This window comes from Mixophyes fleayi, chromosome 2 (genome assembly GCF_038048845.1).
Source record: "Mixophyes fleayi isolate aMixFle1 chromosome 2, aMixFle1.hap1, whole genome shotgun sequence".
Taxonomy (NCBI): domain Eukaryota; kingdom Metazoa; phylum Chordata; class Amphibia; order Anura; family Limnodynastidae; genus Mixophyes; species Mixophyes fleayi.
Window position 1 is genome coordinate 357,241,403 of NC_134403.1, and position 24,465 is coordinate 357,265,867.

General features: G+C 39.3%; 1 protein-coding gene across 8 annotated transcripts in view; it reads left to right on the top strand.

Moving 5' to 3' along the window:
* Positions 1 to 5,570: 5,570 nt before the first annotated feature.
* Positions 5,571 to 24,465, top strand: part of SON (SON DNA and RNA binding protein) — a 71,883-nt gene continuing 52,988 nt past the window's right edge. For 6 of the 8 annotated variants that reach the window (XR_012688224.1, XR_012688226.1, XR_012688228.1 and 3 more), the window contains exon 1: positions 5,572 to 5,719. Coding sequence is in view for 2 of the 8 variants with exons in the window: in XM_075197200.1 (XP_075053301.1) it covers positions 5,637 to 5,719 (83 nt within the window). In the remaining 6 variants the exon portion in view is untranslated. Of the gene's footprint in view, positions 5,720 to 24,465 lie in introns of all 8 variants that reach the window. The other 2 variants (XR_012688229.1, XM_075197202.1) reach the window with 1 other exon arrangement.

Genomic DNA, 24,465 nt, shown 5'->3' on the forward strand with positions numbered 1-24,465 from the left:
TATACATACAGTATATTTTTTATATAATCACTGTATATGGAAGAGATTAAAATAGGATAAAAAATCATGGTAAATAAAGAATAAAGGGTAAAAATAAGAACAGGGTACAAAATTAATAATTTATGTATTTTTACTCTCTCTCTCTCCCTATATATATATATATATATATATATATATATATATAAATATATATATATATATATATATATATATATACAGTGTATTTATTAAAGTAAGATATATATATACATATATATATATATATATATATATATATTTATATATATGCATATCTATAGATATATTTATCTATATATATATATATATATATATATATATATATATCTATATCTATCTATCTATCTATCTATCTATATATATATATATATATATATATATATAACCAGCATATTATTATTGTCTATAGTTATTTTAAAATATAATCCTCACTAATTTCTTTATTGGCTTTGTCCTTCATTTTGCTTTATTCTTTATCATTACTGACTGCCACGTTGTAATGGATCCACAGGTGGTAGTTATTACTTCACTTGTCAGCTGAAAATCCTGCACTGTGTTAGGGATCCTGAGGACCGGGTTTGAGAAACACTGGTCTAGATGATATATCTATATATTAGATGTTAGATGTCATGGGAATGATAGAGTTAATAAAAGTTTGTGATTCTCCTTGGCTTCAAATTATAGCTCTTTAACCTAAATCCGCCTACTAATTTGTCTAATTGCACAGGTGTGTTCGTTTGATTTATTTAATGCAGACACGATCTAAGCTCTCAGTCTACACTCAACCCTCTGAAGAAGTTATACTTTGTTATAACGAAACGCGTTAGTATATAACTATACTTGTATTGGGAAAATTATCACTATTTGAGACCTATCAATTCATTTACTTGATTTACTCCTGGGATTGTAAATTTCCTTCTCTCCAATACCTGCCCTAGCAGCGATTGCCTTATGAAATAACTTGCTGGTAGACTGCGTCAGCGAACTTGGGTCCATGCAGAACTCCATAGAGGATAACAGGTTTATACATTATTTCTGTGTGAGCCTACGGGGAATTGCGGCTGCTTATGTCAAACGCTGGAGCTGATCTAATCTGGATTCATGCAGTACCCTCATTAATACAGCATACAAGCAGTAACATCTCATCCGTGGCCATGTGTGAACTTGTATAGAGCTGCGGTGATTCCTCTACATACTGAACTGCGTCAGCCTACAGTGTGGAAAGTGTGGAATTAATCTGTACAACATTGTGCCAAAGCTATTTTGTGTTATATAGCAACAGCGCAGAACCTGGGTGTTATTCGGAGATTTTCAGTGCAATACTTCAATCATATCTAAAGGAATGGCAAAGTTGCTTTTAAATGGTATATTCCAGACTATTTTCAATAACATCTTCCAAGACACATTGGATTGGTTGAGCATATTTTGTGAAATTTGCAGAAATCATCAAATAAATTACAGGGGCGATGATTGTTTTAAATCAGAAGTGATTTACAAATTGTTCCCACTTTTCTCTGATATAGAGAGAGAGATTAATTTAATGTCAGCAGCTGTTTTGTAATATTTTCTCTGAAAAGAGGTTTGGGGACATGATTATATGAGGATACAGAAAAACAAAGAGATGGGATTACAATGGTTGGCGTATACCATGACTTAAAATATTGGTCACATAACAATTAAAAATGATAAATGCAATGTTCAAGAGAGTTACAGTGTACATATGTCTCATAATTCTTGCTGAAGGAACTATTGTATATTGACCAAGGATCTTACTATAGTACTGTGTGACACTGGCCACCCAGTTCGGTGTCAAATGTTGCACGTACATCACTAATAATACGGATGACCCTAAAGAGGTTATAGACCGGAAGATGGATGAAATTTTGCAGCTGAAATGGGAATTTCGAAAGAGCCATAATTCTTCGTTATATGAGGTCGGGGAAAAGGAGGCGGGTTGGTTCTCGTGGTTGAACCCTGTGAAATGGTTCTCCGGTCTGGGGGAGTGGGTACAGGAAATGGTTGCTAGTGTAGGTAAGCTCCTTCTCCTTATACTGGGTGTCATCTTAGCAATTGGTTTAGTTGTCAAATGTGTTCCTACTGTGTTGAAGTGTGGAAAAAGGTCTCATAGGAGTAACACTGAGAAAGAGACTGAAAGGGTGGTACCAGATACCGAGATCATGGTCTGTGAAGAAGTATTGTATAATCCTGAACTTGAAACGGTGATTGGGTGATAGTTTATTACACTATCAAAGGGTGGAGCTGTCGAAGTCAGCAAATTGGATAAAGTCATTTCAATTAAAGTCGAGCAAACTTGGTTGTCTTTGTCTGAAAAGATGCGTACGGTACGCTACGGCGTATAAGGGCACGCTATGGCGTGGAAGGGCGTACGCAGCTGCACCACGTGGCAGCAACAGTATTTTGGTCTTTTACCATACATTCGCACAAACACGCATACTTGTAAAATAGTACACATTAATGGTAGTTGCAACACATAGTCATTTATGTCGAAATATAGTAGTATTTATGTGTTATATTAAAGTTACATGCATATTAGTGAAATATACAGAACAGGTTGAAGGAATCATATCATGAGTGGTATCATAATAAACCTCTTAACATTTCCTACTGTTTGGTACACTCTGCGAAGGAATCGCAAAGTGCATACACAAGTTATAAATGATAGGGAATTATGAACTACTTAAGACTAAGGAATCTTGGCGGGAAGAGCCGAGCATACCCCCTGGAGAGATGACCCCCTCCTTTGGATTCCTTAGGATGAACTAGCCAATGATTGACAACCCATTGGACCTTCCTGAGACCTGGACCAATTGATGCAAGCTATACCATCTTCATTGTATTACTGTATTTCTGTGTGCATATAAGCAGCAGCTTCACATCTAGTGTTCAGACATCTTGTCCCCAGACTTCAGGATTGAATGACTGCACACTGGATCCAGAGCGCCTGCGATAAGTAACGGCTGTATTTATTATCACTTCGCTTGAACATATTATTCTACTTTTTGTGAATAAATCTTTGTGCGTTGGAAACACAAATCGAGGTTCGACAATCGTTATTGGTTAGCGACAATAGGCACATAACATCCCATATAGCATTATTTTCCTGGCAGACGATGTAAACTCATACATACCCTCCAAAAAATACACCCAATCCCAGCACATTTTAAATGCTTTTTCCTCCACCCCACCTTACATTTCTACAAAATTGTTGTAATCCATTTAGATTTCAATATGTTCACATTCAGTTTGCCTATTTTGCACTCAATCTCACCCACTAAACTTTCATGACCAGAACACAGCACACTCTTTTGCACATAAAATGCACACTGGGGTCCTGATACAAAGTTCAACGTAAAGAAATACATAGAAGTATCCGGAGCAAAAATGCCGGAGTGCCAATCATCATAAATTCCAAAGCATGCACCAGATTTATGTAGGTGTAAAAAATTTAAAAAAGAACCCCCCCCCCAATGTTCCCCTCTTTACATTACTGCATGAAGAAGGTTTTGGTGAGATCCACATCAGAAAAGGGATTACAAAGATGAATCGTCATGGGTCTCTCCTGGCTAATGAAGAGAGGAAATATGCCTATGTTTTGCAAGATCGGGCCTGATGCATTTGTTCTAATATTTTCATAGAAATCCTGGCATACTCCTTGCTGGTAAAAAGCAATGTCATACATATCGGTTGATTGAGGGTTCAGGGTCTCCTCTTTTCTTACTTAATTCAGCTTATCCACCACTTTTTTGCAATAAATTTGAGCCCCTTTTGCTCCTGTTTCTCCTGATCCCCCTTAAGCAGAAGAACTAAGCTATATTTTACTCGATCTGAACCAAAAGACACTTCAGTATCATATTATGTCAAATTATGGAACTGATAGAATCACATTCACACAAGTAATTATTCACACACACAAACTTCTCTATTGATCAGATTTCGGAGCTGTTGTGTGTTCACTATATAACCATCAATATATTGTGTTTGCTATAATTAATAATAATTTTATATAGCACTTTACACCCAATAGGACTCAGAGCACTTTACATTTGCAGATTAAAACACACAATGCAAAATAAATATATAAGAGTACAGAAGAGAGAGGAATTATCTTTTTTTTTTTTTACAAAATAACAGGTATTAATGAAATGCTTCAGTAAACAAGTAAGTTTTTAATCATTGACTGAAAATTTCTAGAGTGGGGCCCCCGTGTATTGGACAAGATAGCGAGTTGCAGAGAGAAGGAGCCGCAATGCTAAATGCTCGAGCCCCAAATGAAGTCTGGGAGAGTCTTGGTCCTGTTGGTAATGCTTCATCTGTGGATTGGAGCGAATGAGCGGAAATATAGGGAATCAGAAGCTGCTTCAGGTGCCCGGGACTTGTATTATGTAGAGCTCTGAATGTCAATAATCCAATCATCATCAGCTATTTATATAGCGCCACCAATTCAACAGCGCTGTACAGAGAACTCACTCACATCAGTCCCTGCCCCATTGGAGCTTACAGTCTAAATTCAATGTTGAACCAGATTACCCATTCTACAGGCAGCCAGTGAAGGGAATGTGGCAGGAATGGGGCTGGTTATTTAACCACCTGGCTGCTATATTCTGCATCAGCTGGAAGCGGTACAATTGTTTTTCTTGGAGACCCAAATATAATACACTGCAGTAGTACAAACGTGAGGACACAAATGCATGTATGAGTGTAGGACAGTGTTGGCTAACCTGTGACACTCCAGGTGTTGTGAAACTACAAGTCCTAGCATGCTTTGCCAATATATAGCAGCTTATTGCTGGAAGGGTATGCTGGGACTTGTAGTTTCACAACACCTGGAGTGTCACAGGTTAGCCAACACTGCTGTAGGAAGATCTTCTGATCAAATACATGATGCTGGCTATGTTCTTCAGATGAAACAATCAAGATTTCATCATGGCTGAAAACTGATGTTTAACTGTCAGGCCAGTTATTTGTCATATTTTGCAAGTTACAGTATGTGGATGCTGAACAGATACTTGCTGACATAAAAAATACACTTTTGTAAAAAAAAATAATAATACACATTTCATGGTTACTGTTGGTTTATTTCTTAACCTAGAGAAAAATAAATATTTCCTGCCAGAGACAGGTCACAGTGACACCCACGGTGAGGGACGGCTTCCAGAGCCTTCCCTTGTCAATACAATTACTTCAGTGAGCGCGCCCTCAGCGCCCGTTATTCTACCCCGTGAGCGCGCAATCCGCGCCCCCGTATCGTATCTTCCCACCCACTCCCCTACTTTCTGTGGCAACTCCCCCCTCGCATTTTTCCCCACTTTCGCCCTAAAGTTCATATAACATCCACCCTGACAATAGTTTATCTTCATTTTTTTCGAGCACTCGTGTTCATTTCAAGCGCGTTGGTCCTATTTGCCCCAGTGGCACTAACTAAGGTTTACGGAGAAGTGAAAGTGAGAGGACTGCGAGTTCCCGCGAGACGCGCGCCACCACCACTCCCCGTGCCCGCGCAGCAGCGGCGTCTCCTCTGGCCCGCCGCGAGCCCGCGCACGTCCGTGCGTCAGTGTGTCGGAAAGTGGCTGGAGGAGAAGGAGGAGGTTCGGGGCGCCATGGCGACCAACATAGAAGAGATATTCCGCTCCTTCGTGGTAAATAAATTCAAGGAGATTCAAGAGGAGGAGAAACTTAACAGGTAAATAGAGAAGCGACGGTACGGCCGCCGCGGCGGCTGGTGGTGGAGGAGAGGGGGGAGAGGGTTCCGGTCCCGAGCTGGGGCCTGGCGAGGCCTACACGTTGCGCTGTGGAGTTATGGTGGCCGCTGAGAAGACGGCCAGAAGCCTGTGGGGTGTGCGCGCAGGCAGCGCTGGAGGCGGAGGAATCTGGGCCTATTGGATCTTGGTCCGTAATCCGGTCCAGCGGAGGGATCCCGAGTTTAGGAGGCGGCACCGCCGAGCGCTTAACCCTTCCAGCGCCGCATGGGCCTACGCACATCGTAACTGCATAGGCCCGGCGCAGCCACCGGGGAGATGGGCAGACCTGCGGGTCTCCAGTGACTGGGGGACTACAGGTCCTATCATGGTCCTCAGGGGGAGTGCTGGGAATTGTATTTATACAACCACAGGTCACCTCATCCTACAGGATAAGGACAACATGTCCATATCTACATGTTATTAGAATAGATCTTCCTTAGGTCTGTGGTTGTCAAAAGTCAGTAATAATAAGTCACTTTATTGTTTATTATCACCAGATAATACGATGTCTTACTGACAATGCTGAGGTATAAAATGTCCTGCACCACTGGTGTGTGTCTTATTTTGTTCATCTGTTATTTTTCTCTGTGTGATTTGTAATCTGCCTTATTGTTGATTCATAATTTCATTTTGTAAAGATAATTGGGTTACATTAATAAAATATATTTTGAAAGAAGTAATTTAAGAGCTTTGTTTGGCTAGTGTTTTTACATGTTGTTCTCTGATACAATGTTGTTTATTGTAGTAGGCTCTGCATTAGTAATGTCTTACCCCTTTGGGCTTTACTTGAGAACTTTTTTGCGTAATTGTTTTTTGCCTATTAAAACTTACTGAGGTTTTGTTTTTATAAAAGTTAATTTATTTTCACAAACACTCAAAAGTGGGAGTTGGCTGCATTTAGTGTTGGATGGGTATGATAAAGGATAGTAATTGTCAATCATGTATTATAAGAAATTCATAAGCCCAATTTCCCAAAATAATTGGTTTGATACTTGTATTCTATAGAAGTCTCGGAAGTATTTTTTTTTTTTACTCCTTTATAATTATGGATAAATATTGCATTACAGTTCCCATTATATTTTTACTGACCGCTGGCGACCCTATTGGTGAATGCTAACTGTTGTGTAACCATTTCACTAAGGCATGGCAATAAAGCAGTATTTGTTTACATTGCACGGTATAAATAAGTAAACATTTCTATTGCTTGAGACTTATATTTAGAATATGTTACAATAAATTTTGGTGATCTGCAGATTTTTTTTATTTTTTTTTACTTTATCCTTGTAGTGTTTTGTTTTTGAGCGAGTCCAGGAGCTTTTATTAAAATTAATTAGTGCTTAGTTTGATATAACTGGTTGCTAAATTGAAAATAATATTCTTGTCTACGCCTAAAAAGCTGAATCTTATTTTTGCATACATTAGTACGCTTGTTTTAGTTCATAAGGTCAGAGCTGATTGTATCCACTTCAGTTTCAGACATTTTTCAGTTATTGAGAGAAAATACTGTAGGCAGTCTAATTTAAGAGTTAACATAACTTGGTATAAACTTTTTTTCTTATGAAGAGTTTTTAACAATTCTCCCTCATTGGTAACTGCGAGCAGAAGGGTAGCAATTTGGTGGGGTCCCTTCCATTGTTGCTGCCTGGTAATCGGTGTCCCTCTCCACTGTCAGGAAAAAGTTTTTAGCTAGGAAGAAGGGCAAGTAATATAAATTTGCGGCACCAGAATGGCTTGTTGTGAATGCAACATTTGATTGGATAGGAACTTGCTGCCATCAGGTGCCACTGTTGTGTACAACTTGTATCTATAACACAGTGGATACTGTGGAGAGCTGCAATCATCTAGCCTTGAAAGCTTTTTTTTTTTCTTTTCTTTTTTTTTTTGTGGCAATGTGAAAGGTGCTTTTTAGGATCTCAAAGAAGGTATCTGCTCACTCCATGAAGTGGTAAATCCAAACAAGTACTGTGTTCTGAAAATTGCAACATTGGCAATGAATAGCTCTTCAAATCTGTGTTTTGCTTTAAATTGTAATCCCCCCCCCCCCAGCACTTTTGATGGAATGGGCGATCAAACATAGAAAGCTGAAAGACCCCGAGCATTTGTATTTGTTTACACTTTGTAACTATTATTGTTTATTTGCATAGCATCACCACACATTATGCAGCACTTTCCAGATAATAAATAAATGACATCGGTCTCTGCCCCATTAGGGGGTTACTTTCTAAACTCCTAAAACACACACTTCTGCTGTACCACACAAACCCTCAGAACTACTATTCAGTGGATGTTTTTTGTTTGTGCTCCATTCTTAGCAAAATTTAGGGACTGTTGTGTCTGAAAATCGTAGTTTGGGAGATACTCAAACCACCCTGTCTGTCACCAACAATCATTCCATGGTTAAAATCACTTGAATCACGCTTCGCCCCATTCTTGTTTGGTCGGAACAAAAAACTGAACCATGTTTCTGTTTTGAGTTGCTGCCACATGATTGGCTGATATTTGCATTAGCAATAGGGTGTAAAGGTGTACCTGATAAAGTAGCCACTAAGAGGGGTATTCAATTGACGGCGGGATCTCTGCAAATCCCGCGCTCGAAAAAATATTACCGTTAATACGGTAATCCTGCACGTAAATACCATTAATACGGTAATTTACTCGCTGGATTTCAGCTCGCAGCTCAGGGAGCCGCGAGCTGAAATCCAGCGAGATATTACCGTATTAACGGTAATATTTTTCGAGCGCGGGATTTTCGGCGATCCTGCCGTCAATTGAATATGCCTCTAAAAGTGTTTATATACAGTTGATGTAGTTGTTTTGCTGAATAAACTTTGTGCATATATTTTATATACACTGATTATATGTATCGTATTTCCCCATTAAAATGTTATATTCACTTAGTTCAATTTGTATTTGTTAGTATATGTGCACAAAGGCAGAATACTTGGTGATATGTGGATTTGTGACATTACTGTGCCACATTTATGAAAACAGATGCCCAGGTAGCTGGAAAAATATGATGTAACCCATAGGAATCAATCTAAAGCATTTTTGCTGACTTTTAATGCCTCCCCTCTGGGAGATCCCACCGTGAAATTTAGAAACCACCTGGGAGAGTAGGCAAGGATGATCAGTCTCAAATTTGCATTACGCTTGTATTGGAATTGGACTGTTTGCCAAATATTTCACTCTTTTTGCAAGTTATTCATACACCAGTTTTCATAAATGCCCCTCAGTGTTATTTGTTTCATGCTATTTTCATTTTACAGCATGGTTATAAAAAGTTATAGATTAAAATGTAACTTGGTTGTTGGCCTCTGCCAATATTATAGTGTGTTCTGATGTGAAGTTTGTATAACTAGATGGATTATTAAGAGGAAGAAATATAATCTAAAGTTAGCATTTTTTGTGTGTGAAAACAATTTCAAAATATTTCATGCATCATTTTCTGAATACAAAGGTGTGAATTACTCCAATTTATTTTCTTTTACTATTTTAAAGCTCTTTGTATTCATGAAACACATTAAAAGCACATAAGCACTCGCATGTAAACCAGTCCCTGCTTTAAGATGCACCAAATATTTAGAAGGCAATAAAACTAAAATAGGTGTCGCATTACACATACATGCGTTTACCCATTTTCTCAGACCTGAATCATGGAGAGCAGTATAAAAGAAGGCAATAAGAGATATCATCTTAAACTCCACCCTAAACTAAAGTGATACAAGTAAAGGTGAAAAAACATAATTGTAAGTACTTTGGGTGCATTGTATCTATCAAGCAGGTGCAATGCCTGTCCCCTGTGAACTTCCAATCCAGGCAAACAAGATATTCAGAGGGAGGGGTGTCAACGTTCACATGCCCTACTGGGAACACACTGAGCAGGGTGAGAAATAAACGGCCACCTTGGAGGATCAGGGAACACTGTGCATTCAAGGTAATGTCTCCACTTCGTAACCTATCATTTAGAGCAGTGTTGGCTAACCTGTGACACTCCAGGTGTTGTGAAACTACAAGTCCCAGCATATCCTTCCAACAATAAGCTGCTATATATTGGCAAAGCATGCTGGGACTTGTAGTTTCACAAACACCTGGAGTGTCACAGGTTAGCCAACACTGATGTAGAGAGTAAGTAATGCCACTACTTGTGGTTTGGTGGATAGCACTTCTGCCTCATAGCACTGGAGTTTGATTACCGACCATGGCCTTATCTGTGTCGAGTTTGTATGTTCTCCCTGTGTTTACGTGGGTTTCCTCCGGGTGCTCCAGTTTCCTCCCACACTCCAAAAACATACTAGTAGGTGAATTGGCAGCTATCCAATTGACCCTAGTCTCTCTCGGCAGGACTGATGTGAGTGAGTCCTCTGTGGAATTAGTGGCACTTTATAAATAGATGATGATAAATGAGACCCAATATTGGCATTGGACACCGTCTCTGGATGAAGAGAAAGGAGCTGAATGAATGTGTAATTGCCCTTTTATGGGACTGTGGGTTGCACAGAGATGGCGCTGCCAAAATAAGCTTACAATGTGTGAGGTGTGGGGAAGAGTTGATATATAGGATGCTAATTGTAACTGGTGGTGGGGAAATGACATGTACTACTGTAAGGCAGAAGTATCATTAGTCATCACTATTAAAGCAGCCATTGGTGACTGGCATTTCAGCGCAGATACTGATGTTGTGGTACTGTTGTATTGAAGTTCATTGTTCTGCTGGAAATAATATGTTCACACAAGATTTTAAGTTTCTTGCAGGCAGCAACAGGTTTTCCTCCTAGATTTGAGGCAGTATGGTGACACAGAGGTTGGCATTGCTTCCTCAATATTCCCTAGTGTATGTATGTGTGTGTGGGGTAGACAGTTAAGGCTGTAAGCTCCAATGTGGGTAGGGACTAATGTGAATGATTGCGTAAAATTGCATTTGAGTGTGCCCATGGTGGCTACCTCCCCCTCTGAAACAACTGCTTTGAGTCCTATTGGGAGAACTGCATTATATAAATATTGTTTTAGATTTGTCTATATGGTAATTCCATTTTACCCTCTATTGCGACATTTCTTCAGTATTTCCGTAGCATTAGTGCACCGAACATAGCGCCTAACTTCAATCGCACCATCACATTTTATTTCAGAAAGCATGAGCATCTCCCACTAGCTTTTTGGCAAACTCTAGGCAAGATTTCATGTGAAATTCCCCCCACCTGCTTCTCCAAACAATGTTTGTTTGCTACTTTTCCATAAAGCACCCTTCTTGCATGTATGCTCGTTTATGGAGCATGACCTGTTTTAGGCAAATTTAAAATAGTTCCATATCTTTCCTTATGATTATTTAATTCTCTTTCGTTATTCCTTCCTTAAATGTTCCTGGGATGGGATTATTAAGTGTTTTAGTCTTTCTCTAATAGGTGCTTTTCGATAAACTTCTTTCAGATTGAAACTTGGCAAGGCATTTTATTTTGGTTTCAGTGATAACTGATTTGTCCTCTCTAAAAGCAATAAACATATTTTTTTTATGACCATGTATCATAAAAAGATGTCTTTATGCTTATATGATTAACTACACATGTATGCAAATATTACTATAATTAAATCCCACTCGACATGAGGGGCAAATGCAGAACCCTGAGCCTTTACCTGCCCCCATCTCCTTCCTGCTTTATGCTCTATCGCCCCTTTTCTTTTCCCCACTGAACTTCACTTGTGGTCCCAGCCCTTATTTAATATGGCGGACCATAAGTCTGAATGTGGTAGTGATTTCTGCTCACTTTATTTAAGCACAGTAACACATTTTTATGCAGGTTCTGTTAAGCACTAGTGTGGTTAACTAGTGGTTTTTGTTTCTACACACGTGAGCACACATTTTTCCATCATGGGATACATTAAAGCTACAAGTGTAACAGGTTTCTAGATGTAAACCTCTGCAGAATTGTTCTTATTCCAGCCTTAAGCTGGGCGCACACTACAGAAAATCTATACCGGTGCGATATCTTGAACATTTTTACCAATGACTGAAAGTCCCGATCAGCACGCCGATTCACATGTACACACTTACCTGATTTTACACGATTTACCTTCAGATCTGTGCTCTTAATATGTCATAACCATCTGCTGAAAAGATCGTGACTCTGTAAACTCTATGGAGGTCTTCCTACACTGCTGGTCATGAGACACTGAAGTCCGACATCGTTAATAGAGATTTTTAGTATGTATTGTTTCATTTGATGAACCAATGTGCTTTGGAACGATAAAACATGATCGTGGGAGCGTACACACTAATGCATTATCTGATCCAACAGTTGTTTATCATGTGATTGGCATGATAATTTGGTGAAAAACCTAGTGTGTACCCAGCTTTACTCTTGACTTTCAAAAGCTTGTGCAAAATCTGGTCACCTAGAGTCACATTGTAAAGTCATATTTGTTGCAGCTTGTAATAATTGTTTATCTTGCATTAAAGATCTGTTATGGCAGATATCTGTATCTTTCTACTTTTAATTGAAGTTTTAATTTATTACTTCCATTCTGAAGTTTAGTGAGTTATATGTGCAGCCTCTGTAGTGGTTTGTGCATCACACTACATTATATTCTTATACAAAACCAATGTTAAGGTTGCCTGGCAACAAGGATTACAGTTACAGGCTGTAGAGGCTCACAGCTAGGGGGGTGTCCCCTTTTGCCTCTGGTCTTTGCATTGAACCACTGGCATATTAATTTTAGCCACCTGTGACATATAAGGCGTTTGCATTGGATCTCGAACCATTGCAGTAATTTTGCAGATTAGATTTATTGTTGCTAAAGCATCCTTTATTGTCCATCATTTAGTTATGTTTCAGGTCTGTAATTTAATCGGGATAAAACTTGGGCATTAGCTGTGAATATATCTGCTTTACTGGGAGTTGGACTCGCAAACAAAAATGTTAAAACTTAAACAATTACCCACTTACCACATTAATCATGTTACTTAAAGAGTTCTCCCTGCAAGTATCCTTTTGAATTTCATTAATTTTGTAGAATTCATTTATCATGATGACTTTATTGCCCTTCATCTTTTTTATAGCCTACCATTATGAATTTGCTGTAAATTTATTTCATATTTTCAAATAGGGTGTTTTGGTTTGAAATTCAAAATTATTACCTGTCTCCTACACTGGTGCAGTGTTTTTTACCTATATGTATCACACTCCTGGGAAAACCTCTTCCTTTCCCATGCCAAGATGAATGTTGTTTTTAAATTTGTTAAATAAGAAGTCCCATCTCCGTTCATTATTGGTTATTTAGCTTATTTAGTGAAACTTTCCCCCTTACATACTTGTTTTACAACCCAGGTTTACTTAATGGATTCTCCGAACTGACTTTTTTTTTTTTTTAGTATATTTTATTAATAACATCTTATCTTGAACAATGTTAGAAAAAAATAATTCTTGAAAGGCACATTACCGAGACTGTGTGTATGTATATATATATTATATTGCAGAATATACACTTTCTCACAGTGCTTTTACAGTACAGATTTAACTGCATGCTAACCTAGTACCATGAAGATGTTTTTAGTTTGAACTATATAAACAGGAGGAAAAAAAAAGGGGGGGAGGTGTGGAGAGTGTTAAAAAGGCTGAGGGAAGGGAGAAGGAGTTCACGCATTTAGCAAGAAAAATTAGTCTACTCTGATAGTTTCAATAAAGAATTGGTCTCTGTTAGAATTGGAGCAGGGGTTGATTGTGATATGAAGCCCATGGAGACCAGACCTTGTGAAAAGACACTGAGGAGCCCCTCAGCACACTGGTGATATGCTCCATCTGGTAAACCTGACCACAAACAATTTGAAGTGTGGGGGATGTAGGATTTTTCCAAGAGGCAGCTATTTGACAGGTAGCTGCACTAATTCCGAACTGACTTTTTAATTGGTAGAGAACTTGCAAAATTGTTAGACTGTTTCACTTCGATTCCAAAGGCTGAAATCCAAATTTGGAAATATTCTGATTTCTGAAAATTTCACACCTTTTTGAGCCGATGCATTATTGATTCTACCACATATACATGGTACAAGAATTTGTTTCAAATTTTAAAGCTACATACTGTCTAAGTAAAAGATCTTACTACAGTTCTACTAGCTGCAGCTAGTGACACAGATCTATCTCCTCAGGAGTAGGGATGGGATGAGCAGATTTGCAGATTGACCACACTGTCTGCTGATTTAGCTGCATTACATTCATGTATACTGGGACCGGATGGGCTTACTTTGCCACCTGATCTAACGGGGAAAGGGGAGAAGGGATGTTACACAGTTTATCAGGATTGCTTTCTCACCGTCTGTAACAGACTGTTATTGACTACTGCTACCTTTGTCACCTGCCACCAGACACTCGCAGACTGCCAATACCGACTGTGCAATAGTTTTAGGAGTATTTGGCTGCCACAATCAGACTCCTTCACTGGCACCAGGAACCGCTTACTTTTGGGTAGCTGGTATAGCTGCTGCAGTGCCTCTTTGCTGTGAGCTGGCTGGTACCTCCTGGCCGCTTACTATGGATCAGGACTGCTGGGTAGTGGTACATTATATGTTCTAAACTTTAAAGCAATTTAAACTTAAAATGTATGTCAATTTCTTATTTCTATTAATTAATTTATGTTACATTATTCAAATAGTCCCCTTTATTTTTTACTGAATACACAGCATAGAAGGGTAACGACCCTCTGCTCTTTGTTCAGGCTAAAAATATGCGTTGATCAGTCTGATGAAGACTTAAGGGATTTCCTTTTTTACAAAAACAAGTTTCTTCCAATATGGCATACGCTCATAGATCAATATATAAACAGTATGAAAATAAATATTTTTTAACTTCCTGGCGCTGCGTGGCGGTTGCTTACGGCTGTCGCAGCGCCCATATGTTAAATACACTCATTCGTTACATTTAAAAATACATTCTTCACTCTCCAGGGGTTGACCCACTGAATGTTGCATAGCCGGTATTACTTTTCCGGCACGCAGCTGGTATTTAAAACACATTTATTTTTATTATGTACCTTTTTAAATAACTGTTTCACACATGCAGCGCCTAATGCCGGTGAATTAGCCCCTCAAGCACTGGGTATTAATCCTACCAGAGCACATTTGGTGCACACATGTGGCGGATATAACACTGAACCCGTCCACATATGCGTTTTGATAGGCGTTTACACGTGTGTTCAATTAGCATTTTATAAACATGCACCTATGACAAAACAAAGCCAAACTATTTATATGCAAACTCTTCACTACATTGCATTTGGTTTTCTGTGGATTAGCTGTGTGTAATATTAATGTCTGCCCCCTTAACTGTCTTTTGTCTATGTTAAATCAAAGTGGCAGGGAGAGGAAATTCAAAGTTTGTGAATATGGGCACTTCATAAAACCACACGCAGTCTATCCACAAACATTCATCACTGCATCTTGGGTCTCCACCATTCCTGTTACCTGGCTGCTCTCCACTGTTGTCCTCCCCGCTACACTGTTCATCTCTGATCTGTACCCTCTGCCCTGATATACTCTGGGCAAAACTGCAGTCTAACCATGCACCCTCGTCCAGATCATTTGGCGAGGCAGAGGGAAGACAATTAAATTTTCATTATGTAGAACTTGTTTACATAAACCTGACAGACAAAAAAAAACAACTTCATGCTTCTTTAGTAATAATGCCATACACATAGAAATGGTCAGTCCGAGGTTCTCCCTACAGTCACTATGTGGGTCCATTTAATGAAGAGTGGAATGCCATTGGCAGTATGGGACACCACAGATATACTTCACAGTTCAAATGGGAGGTAAACGTATCGGGTATCATAAATACGCATCAAACCATATAAGACAAAGACAAGGGTATATTGTAGCCTAAAGGAGAAAAGAGGGGTGGGGAGGATACGTCACCGTAAGCCACCCTAGGAGAGAGTTCAATGGAGGGGCCTTCATATGGTCAGTCAAGAAGAAGGAAAAATATTTTTAAGTATATTTTAGCTATGGGTCTCCAAATTAAGAACAAAAACCTTTCATCCAGAAATGCATTCAGTCCTAAGCGTACCAGATAATCACATACTAGTATAACGAAAGCTCTTAAATATATTATACACAGGGACATTTAAGACATCAAGAAAAATGCAGATATATATTTAAAGAGAGAACTATGTTACTACAAACGAAGACAAGTTAAAGAATAAAAATGAAGGTCATAAAATAAACACAAACTCTACTGTGCAGTAATATGATATAACTAAGAAAATCCCACCATCTCGTGTACGTCAGACATAGAGGCCATGTTAATCTATTGCATGTATTTTCAGTGACCAAATTTAATATGGTTGTAAGCTGTTGCTTTTGACCTGGGGGACCCTGCTTACCATGGGGTTTTATGGAGGGAACTTGGAGTAGGCACTCAAATAGTTAACTTTCCTGCTGACAGGCTATATCCCCTCTGCAACCCCGTGTGAACTTCACTGTATGTTTAAGTGCCAGAGTAATAGGACTTCTGGTATACTGTGCTGCAGCCATTTCCTTTTTAAATATTACTTATTACCTTTTTAGAATGTGTATGTGCCATAGGCAGCACATACACAGCTTATGTAGGTTTTTTTTAGCTTGATATACCGGAGTGCAGCAGCCACAGACAAGAGGAGGCTTCTGCAGGGATGTTTCTGGTAACAGCACTGAGTAAGGAAGGTGAGCTTCCTGAGGATTCGGATCCATCCCTGGTGGGTGACATGGCTGATCCCTCAAGGAGTCTGTATTGAGGATCTGGTACTGGCAGTTTGCCAGACATTAAATCTATTGGATCTAGAGGAACCTCGGTCAGACCTAGGCCTCTTTAAGCGTAGGAAACATTATATTGTCTGTTTTCCGGCATCAGTGAAACTTAGAGATAGCTGAGTCAGCTTGGAAGCAGCCAGATCGTATGTTTGTTATACCGTGCATATTTTCAGTCCTTTATCCCCTGCAGGCGTCAAAAACGGCCCCCTAGAAACAGGTTCCAAAGGTAGATATGTCAGTGGCCAGGCTGGCTTGCCATACTACTCTTCCAGTGCTGGGTTCTGCGGCATTCCCTGACGCAACTGACCGCAGGGTGGGGAGTTTTCTTAAATCCATCTTCCTGATGGCAGGCACCTCATTAAGACCTATGCTGTCTTCAGAGTGGGTTGCCCGGGCAATGGAGACCTGGCTGACCAGCTGGTAGCAAGGTTACAAGACTCAGATCTTCTTCCCCTGGCTCTACATTTAAAGGTTACCTGTATGAGAGCTGCTCAAAATGTAGCCTCAGTTTCCTTATCTATCTTGGCCTCTGTAATAGTGGCCCATAGGACTCTCTGGCTCAGGTCCTAGGATGCCAATGCAGAGTCAAAGGAATCTTTGGAGGCTCTTCCCTACTCGGGCTCAGCCCTTTTTGGCCCAGAATTAGATGTCTCAGGCCACGGGATGGAAAAGTACCTTCCTTCCAGTGAGTACCCCTAATCATCGGCCTCTGAAGTTTAGGTCTCTTTAGCAATCCCTTCGAGGTTGGGGGGTTCATTGGTGAGAGGCCAGACCATTAGGGGCAGGTCCACTGTGGCCAGAGGTCATTCCCAGAGAGGTAGAGCCCCATTCTCTACAAAACATCCAGACCCCAGGCTCCCGGATAAACTGGCAGCCTGATGGGACCCTTCCCCTCTCTGTGATCGCAGGGGTCCGGAGACGCCTGCTGTGGGTCCTCCCAGAACTTGAAGAGAGGGATGATCATTCAGGGGGTCAGCATAGCTGTTGTTCTAGGTCACCCATATCTTGGCCTTTCTCCACGATGGCTTGGACGCAGATCTGTGACTTGGGTCCCTAAAGGGATGGACTTAGAGAAATGGATTTAACACGAGTATAAAATCCTTTTTCACACATTTGGGGGGCTCTAATAAAACCAAAATAATCTCTCTGCACCAAAAGGTGGTTGGATCACCTTCGTCTTTGGAATTTTGCAGTTTGAGAAATGAATTTCAGTAAAGAGCTGAAACTATAGAGTGTAGGATACGACTCCCTTCCAGAAAAAAAAAAAGTAAGAGTCTCTCTATATGATGGTTCTGCTAATTTATGTCCTGTAATTTCTGCATTGAGAGCTGCCAAGTTACTGGCAAATTACAACAAGATAAGTGTGTAAAATTGATCATTGACATCTTTAGTAGTGGAACTTACCCTGAGGTTATATATCATTTTTTTATAATCAGTAAGTTGTAATTTCCTGGAGCTATAATATATCTTAAGAGTTGTAATACAGTATATTATTTACAGAATACCTTAATTTCGTAGTCAAATTTGATTTCCACTACTGATATGTTTAAGTAATGACTCGTTGAGTCACCAGTAACATTGTTTATAAAAGGTCTATGATGCCAGTTTAATGTTAGACTGGTTGGGGCATTATTAGACCATGAAATCAAATGGATATTAGTACTAAAAATTGGACTAAGATCAAATCTTATGTATGTTCCATTGTGGTTCAAATGAAAGGTAAAAGCAATATCGTTATTTTATTTTGTATTCTCCACATAGCTAGAAATAAATACGGTCTTCAGCTGTCTAAATTTCTCAGAGTAGCGGTTTGCGCACACTAGGCAAAGGATCCATTAAGAATGTGCACCTGCTAGCTGAGAAGTTCACATTAGAAATCTCCTCCTTTGATAACGTCACTGCAACCAAATGAGTCAACCATGTATAGTAACTCGGATATGAAACCTGAACAGTGTTGGGATCTGTGGCTGGATTACGTACAAATAACTTATTGTATACATTTGTTTCAATTAGTGGTGCATTTCGACGATGTATATCATTGCAAATGTACTGATGTTTGTATTGGATATGTATTGATTTTCTGATGCAGTAGGCAGATGTTGGAGGAAATTTTTGTTTTTGTAAGAAAGGAAATCACATGCTAATTAAGTCTTTATGTGAGTGACCAACACATCTTTTAACCTGAATGAACAGGAGGGGGCCGATAGCCTGTCATCCTGTGTCTTGGTGAGCTTGGGAACAGCATTAATTTAGGAAACCACAGATTGATGTGAATTTTGTGAAGTTTAAATTGCGTTAATTCCAAATTTAGAGAACATATTATATCCTGATGCTAAAGATCTGATGTAATATATCCGACTTTGTGGTGCTGGCTATGATCAGAGGGCTGGGTTACCCCCTGTCAACATGTTTGTCAGAAACAGTATATAAGAGCTATATTTTGTATGTAAACTATATTACACCATCTGAACTTCGGGAAGATCACTGTTAGCTTTAACTAGTGTGTAAATGTCATTGTAAGGACCTCTTGAGCAAATAAACATCATTGCTTGAAGATATGCCTGTTGTGACCAACAGATAAGAGCTTACACACTAATCCATTCCCTGGCTGTTCTGTGTTGAACCTAGTGTCTGTGTCAACGCTGCCCGTTACCCAGCAGTCTTGATCCATAGTAAGCAGCCAGGAGGTACCAGCCAAGCAAAAGCAAAGAGGCGCTAAACCAGCTAACCAGAAATAAGTGGTTCTAGGTGCTGTGAAAGGAGCCTAGTGGTGGCAGCGAGATTCTTCAACTATTGCACAGTTGACATTCACAGTCGGCAAGTGTCTGATGGAAAGTAAGAGTGGTCAGTAACAGTCTGTTAGAAAGCCCCCTGTGTAAGAAGAGCATTCATCCTTCTTCCCCCAACAAACTGGTTGGTGAAGTAATCCCATCCGGTCACAGGAGCATAAATGTTATTGAAAGTCAGTAGCTTCTGACATGTAAACTGAGTTTTCTGATATTGCTGTTATGTGGCACAGTGGTGCTCAGCCATTTATTAATGTGCCATTTTTGTGGGACAAGTGTCAGCAGTGATTTGTTTTGAGATCCCAAGAAGCGGTTCCTAACAAAATGTATTGAATATCTGAAAATCGGGAAACCACAAAACTGCTTCTGGGATTCCCTTTGTGGTTCAGTTGTGTACCTCTGATCTAGCAAATAATGGGCTAATTTTCTAGCAGTTCTCTGTCCTACCAGTTTATGTTCCTTTTCATAGATATTTGCATGGTTACAGAGATTGTTTTGGAGCAGTATATTTTGTTGGCACAAATAGTTCTTGGGCTCCATAAATCTACTTGAAAATGTGATCATGACCTGTTCATTAAGCCAAAGGTATGCCAAATATGGAGTTGATCAGTGAGTTATGTTACAAACCTATTTTATCATGGGGATGTTGGTTACATATTAATATTTCCTTAGGAGAGTTTTGAGTTTTGTTAACAACAATATTTACAAAGCTCTGATCTCTGCCCAGTAAACTCTTCCAAAAACTGTTATCCTGAGAGAAATAGTTAAAGACAATGGTAATGGTGCCCATTTATAAATCGCTGTACCCCAGTGTTAGTTTGCTATCATTCAAGTTTTTGTTTCAAAGTAACAAAGAAGGGGGAAAGTGAAAGCGTGAAAAGAGAATTGGTCCCATTAATTTTATTCAACCTTTTATTACTTCTGGTCTGCTTGTCTGAGGCTTAGATTATAACTACTTGTACATATTTATGTTATTTTCATTTCACACCCAGAAAGGCCTGTTTAGCTGTATCACAAAAACTTTTTCACTATAAAATGTGTAACTATTTTGTGGCCTTTCCCCCACATCTCAAATGTCCTGTTCTAGTTAATGTCTGCAGCTTCAGCTCCTGAAGAGTTAATGACCGATACGCTGGTGCCCCAGGGTGTAGTGACCTACACTACAGTGCCTTAAGTGTTAAATTTTAAATACAGTGGTATTTAAAATTTACCCTCTGCCACCTTAACGCTCTGGTGGGGAACTGGAGAGTTAAGGTGGCACAGGGTTCCCCCAATTCCCGGTGGGTCCATTTGAAGGGCCGCTTGAGCTGACCCTAAACACCTCAACCCCAGCCAGCAACTGCAGACCAGCACACGAGGAGAAGCATTGCCTCTTGGGCATCCCTGGAGGCAAAGCAGGGGTTGTCAACTTATCGATGCTGAAAAGGACGACAACGTGTATACCTACAAAAGAATTCCGATTACATGGATGCCGATAACAAGTAAAGGCAGACTTGCCATAATAAACACAGAGTACATACCCGACACGTGTCCTATACAGTCCGATTGCAGTAAATGCCGGCAGTTCTAATTCACGCCATTTATGAATGCGACACTAACCTTTCCGGATTTAAAGTGGTAATTGCAGGACCCGCCGCCTCTATAATCTAATTTATGCCTTAGAGTTAAGGTTAGGAGTAGGAATAGGCTACATTTACAATTATGATATACGTATATACATTATATACGCAGCGCCTCCTGCCATTGTTGCTTTAAAAAGTGAAATCATAGTGTCTCCTTCATAAGTAGTGTTAATTATAACTGCCGGCATTTACTGCAGTCGGACTGTATAGGACAAGTGTCGGGCATGTACTGTGTGTTTGTTATAGTAAGTACTTATAGGCATCTATGTATGCGGAACTCTTTTGTAGGTATACATCTTTTTGTTTTCAGCATCTATAAACGGTAACCAACCCAGGCAAAGCGCCATCACTACCATCCCTCTGGCACCAATTTCAGTTTGGAGTGGGAGCTAGACCCTGGAGCAGGTCTCCTGGAAGACACTTTGGGTGAGAGATATAAATTACATGGCCCGGGGGAAATGGAATTGAATCACCCCACCCCCTGTCAGTGTGTGTAATATTAACATATGTGAAAAGGTCCAGACAGATTCACATGCAAGATTAGTAAATCATTCTGTTCTTGTTAATGGACAGGAGACTGGATTACCTCCTGCCAACATGTATTTAAAAAAAATAAATAAAAAAAAAAGTCTGTAAAGAGACTGAGTGTGTATCACCACTAACTCTCAGTGATGTGCAACAGCTTTTTTAAGAGCAGCTATTGAACAGTATTAATATTCTTATAAAAGAAACAACACCATGTAAAAAAAAAAACTAATTGACTTTAGCAGGCTATAAGAATTATCTTTTAATAGATATTTTCCTTTTGTTTGTTCAGACTGATATTAATGATTTCTAATTCTGCAAGGTTTTTGTATAATATTTTGTTTTAGCTGTCATTATAGAAATCCTTATCGGATGCACGCTTAAAGGGTCATATTCAATTGTTGACGGAAACGCCGAAAGTCTCGAGTAATAGTGCGCGGAAAAAACGTTATTACGGTAGTGAGCTGAAATCCAGCTATTACTGTAATAACGGTGGTAGTTTTAACGTGGCGGGGAATCAGAATAATTGAATATGCCCCTAAGGTTCTTGATGTGGGATTGCTACTTTAAAGATCTTTCTTTGATCGTGCAGGATGCATATATCTGTGAAATCCTGTGACCAACAAATAAGAGCTATCAATCTAATCTGTCCCCTGGTTGTCCTGTGTTGAACCTAGGGCTCTGATCCAATGATCCTCTCCCGATACCTCTTAGTCCTGATCCTAAATCGGTGGCTTGTCAGGAGAAACCACAGTCACCAGCAAAGAGATGAAATGGGTCTATAATTTAATTTATATTAAAAGTTCACAACTATGTCCCTATGAGAGGGCACCTAGGGAATGGGAGTAGAGGAGAGAGATGAAGAACAAGTCTGAGATTGAGTTAGTAGTATCAAGGGAAGGATTATGATGTTGATTGAAAGGGTTAAATATGTTGTTCTTTAGGGAAAATAAGTTGGACGTGATGACTCTAACTTGCTTATCACTGACACAGGTCACTAGCCTGTTTGTGAATGATTCTTCCACCGTGCAGCCATGTTTTTCCTGAATATACCTTTAAAAGCTGCATCACTTTTGATCCCATCTTGATCCCAAAATATCACTTTGGGGGTTTACTAACAGTATAAACAATTCTTGATCTGCATTTATTATAAAAATCCTGAGCATTTAATCTTTTATATGTTGTCATCTTTTGAATTCACAGGGGAATGCCAGTGAGGATCAGTGCCTATTACCAATGTTTTATATGAATTTTAGAATAAATAATTGGTGTTTGCATATTAGTGTTTTTACACAAGACTCCACAAAAACCTCAATACAAGAAAACCAAAATACATACATCAAAATACACATTGCTTATCTTCATACAAGGAACCCTTTACTCTTCTCTATTTATACCACTTCTGTTAAAAAAAACCAAATAAATTAATTTGGGTTTCAGTATCACCTCTGTGCAGATGACCCAGAAATAACTTTGCTCTCTGGATCTTTCACCATCTGTGTTGGCCCTCATTATTGAATGTCTTTTTTCCATTTCATCTTGTCCTCTCGCCTCCTCAAATTCAATCTTTGAAAAACTGAACTGATAGGGGAAAATTCAGTTCCCTGTGATGAGCTGCTGGACATCACATTAATATTAGGCTGCACTCATTTACGAGTACTACAGTAATTGAACGGCACAGATTTTCCCGCGCACCTCTATGGGGTTAGAGGAAAAACCTGTGATTTCACATTGCCACGGATTACCTTCACGACTGTTCAGAAGACACTCCATGGCATGACGCAGGAAATTGTATTCCCTACATAATCTTTCTACCAGTCAAAATAAGCTATTCAACTGACATCTCCACTTGTGTTGACAAAACAACAATAAACCCTTCCTCACCAGTTTGCTTTCTAGGTGTCATCCTTGACAAAGAACTGTCATTTGTCTCCCACATCCAATCTGTATGCAAATCCTGTTACATTCACCTTAGAAACAGCTTCATAATATGCATATATCTCTCACAAAACTCTGCAAAAAACAACTTATTTCATTCACTCATCTCCTGAATTGACGCTAGTATTATCTTACTGTTCCTCCCCTAGCCAGTCTTTCACCCATACAATCTATTTTGAATACAGTGGCTACATTAATTTACAAAAAAATAATTCTCTGCTGATGCTCCTCTCTGCCAGTCTCTACATTTGTTGTCTTTACTTTGCAGAATCCAATATAAAATGAGACTAAACTGCCCCAGTGTACATGACTTCACTTGTCTAAAAATATCTCCAATCTCAATCCCTCCACTATGCTTAAGAGCTGCGTCTCTTATTGATGCTGCTAAGGAAGAGTATGAGAAGGTGACCAAAAGCTGCAAGAACAACAAAATAGATGCTGTCAAATATTGACATTATTGACTATTAAACCTATTGGGTTCCTTGCTATGAAGTTCAGCAATGTGTATTTGGCAGTACATATTTTGTGTTCTTTAGATTCTCACATTGTTCCTTATGAGTATTCATTAGAGGTGCAGCTCTTGAGTAGAGCAAGTGGATTTGGATTCCTGGCTACAAGATTTATTTCGAGGTGCTTCCACTCTGAATTCCTTTCCTTGTAAAACAAGGCTTTCTCCTAGCCTCCAAAACGTCAAGGATTCTCTGAAAGCTCTTCGGAAAACTTATCAAAATTCCCAAACCATACTCTTAACCCTCTCCAGGATGTTCTTCACGATGAACACCCTTCTACACAGTTCACACAAAACTTAAATGTATTTGCTTTCTGACCCCAAACCACGTTGTGTAACATAATAATATAAGAACCTTTTTCTGTTAAAATCTGGCTAATCCAACACTACAATTTATTTCTTGTGTGGAGTAAAATTACCCCTTTTGATATTTTTAATTAAAGAAAATAAGTCGACATAATGATAATTTGACCTCTCCTCTCCCACACCACTCATCCCAAAATGTCACCAAATGCACCTCATATCGCCACTTGCCGCA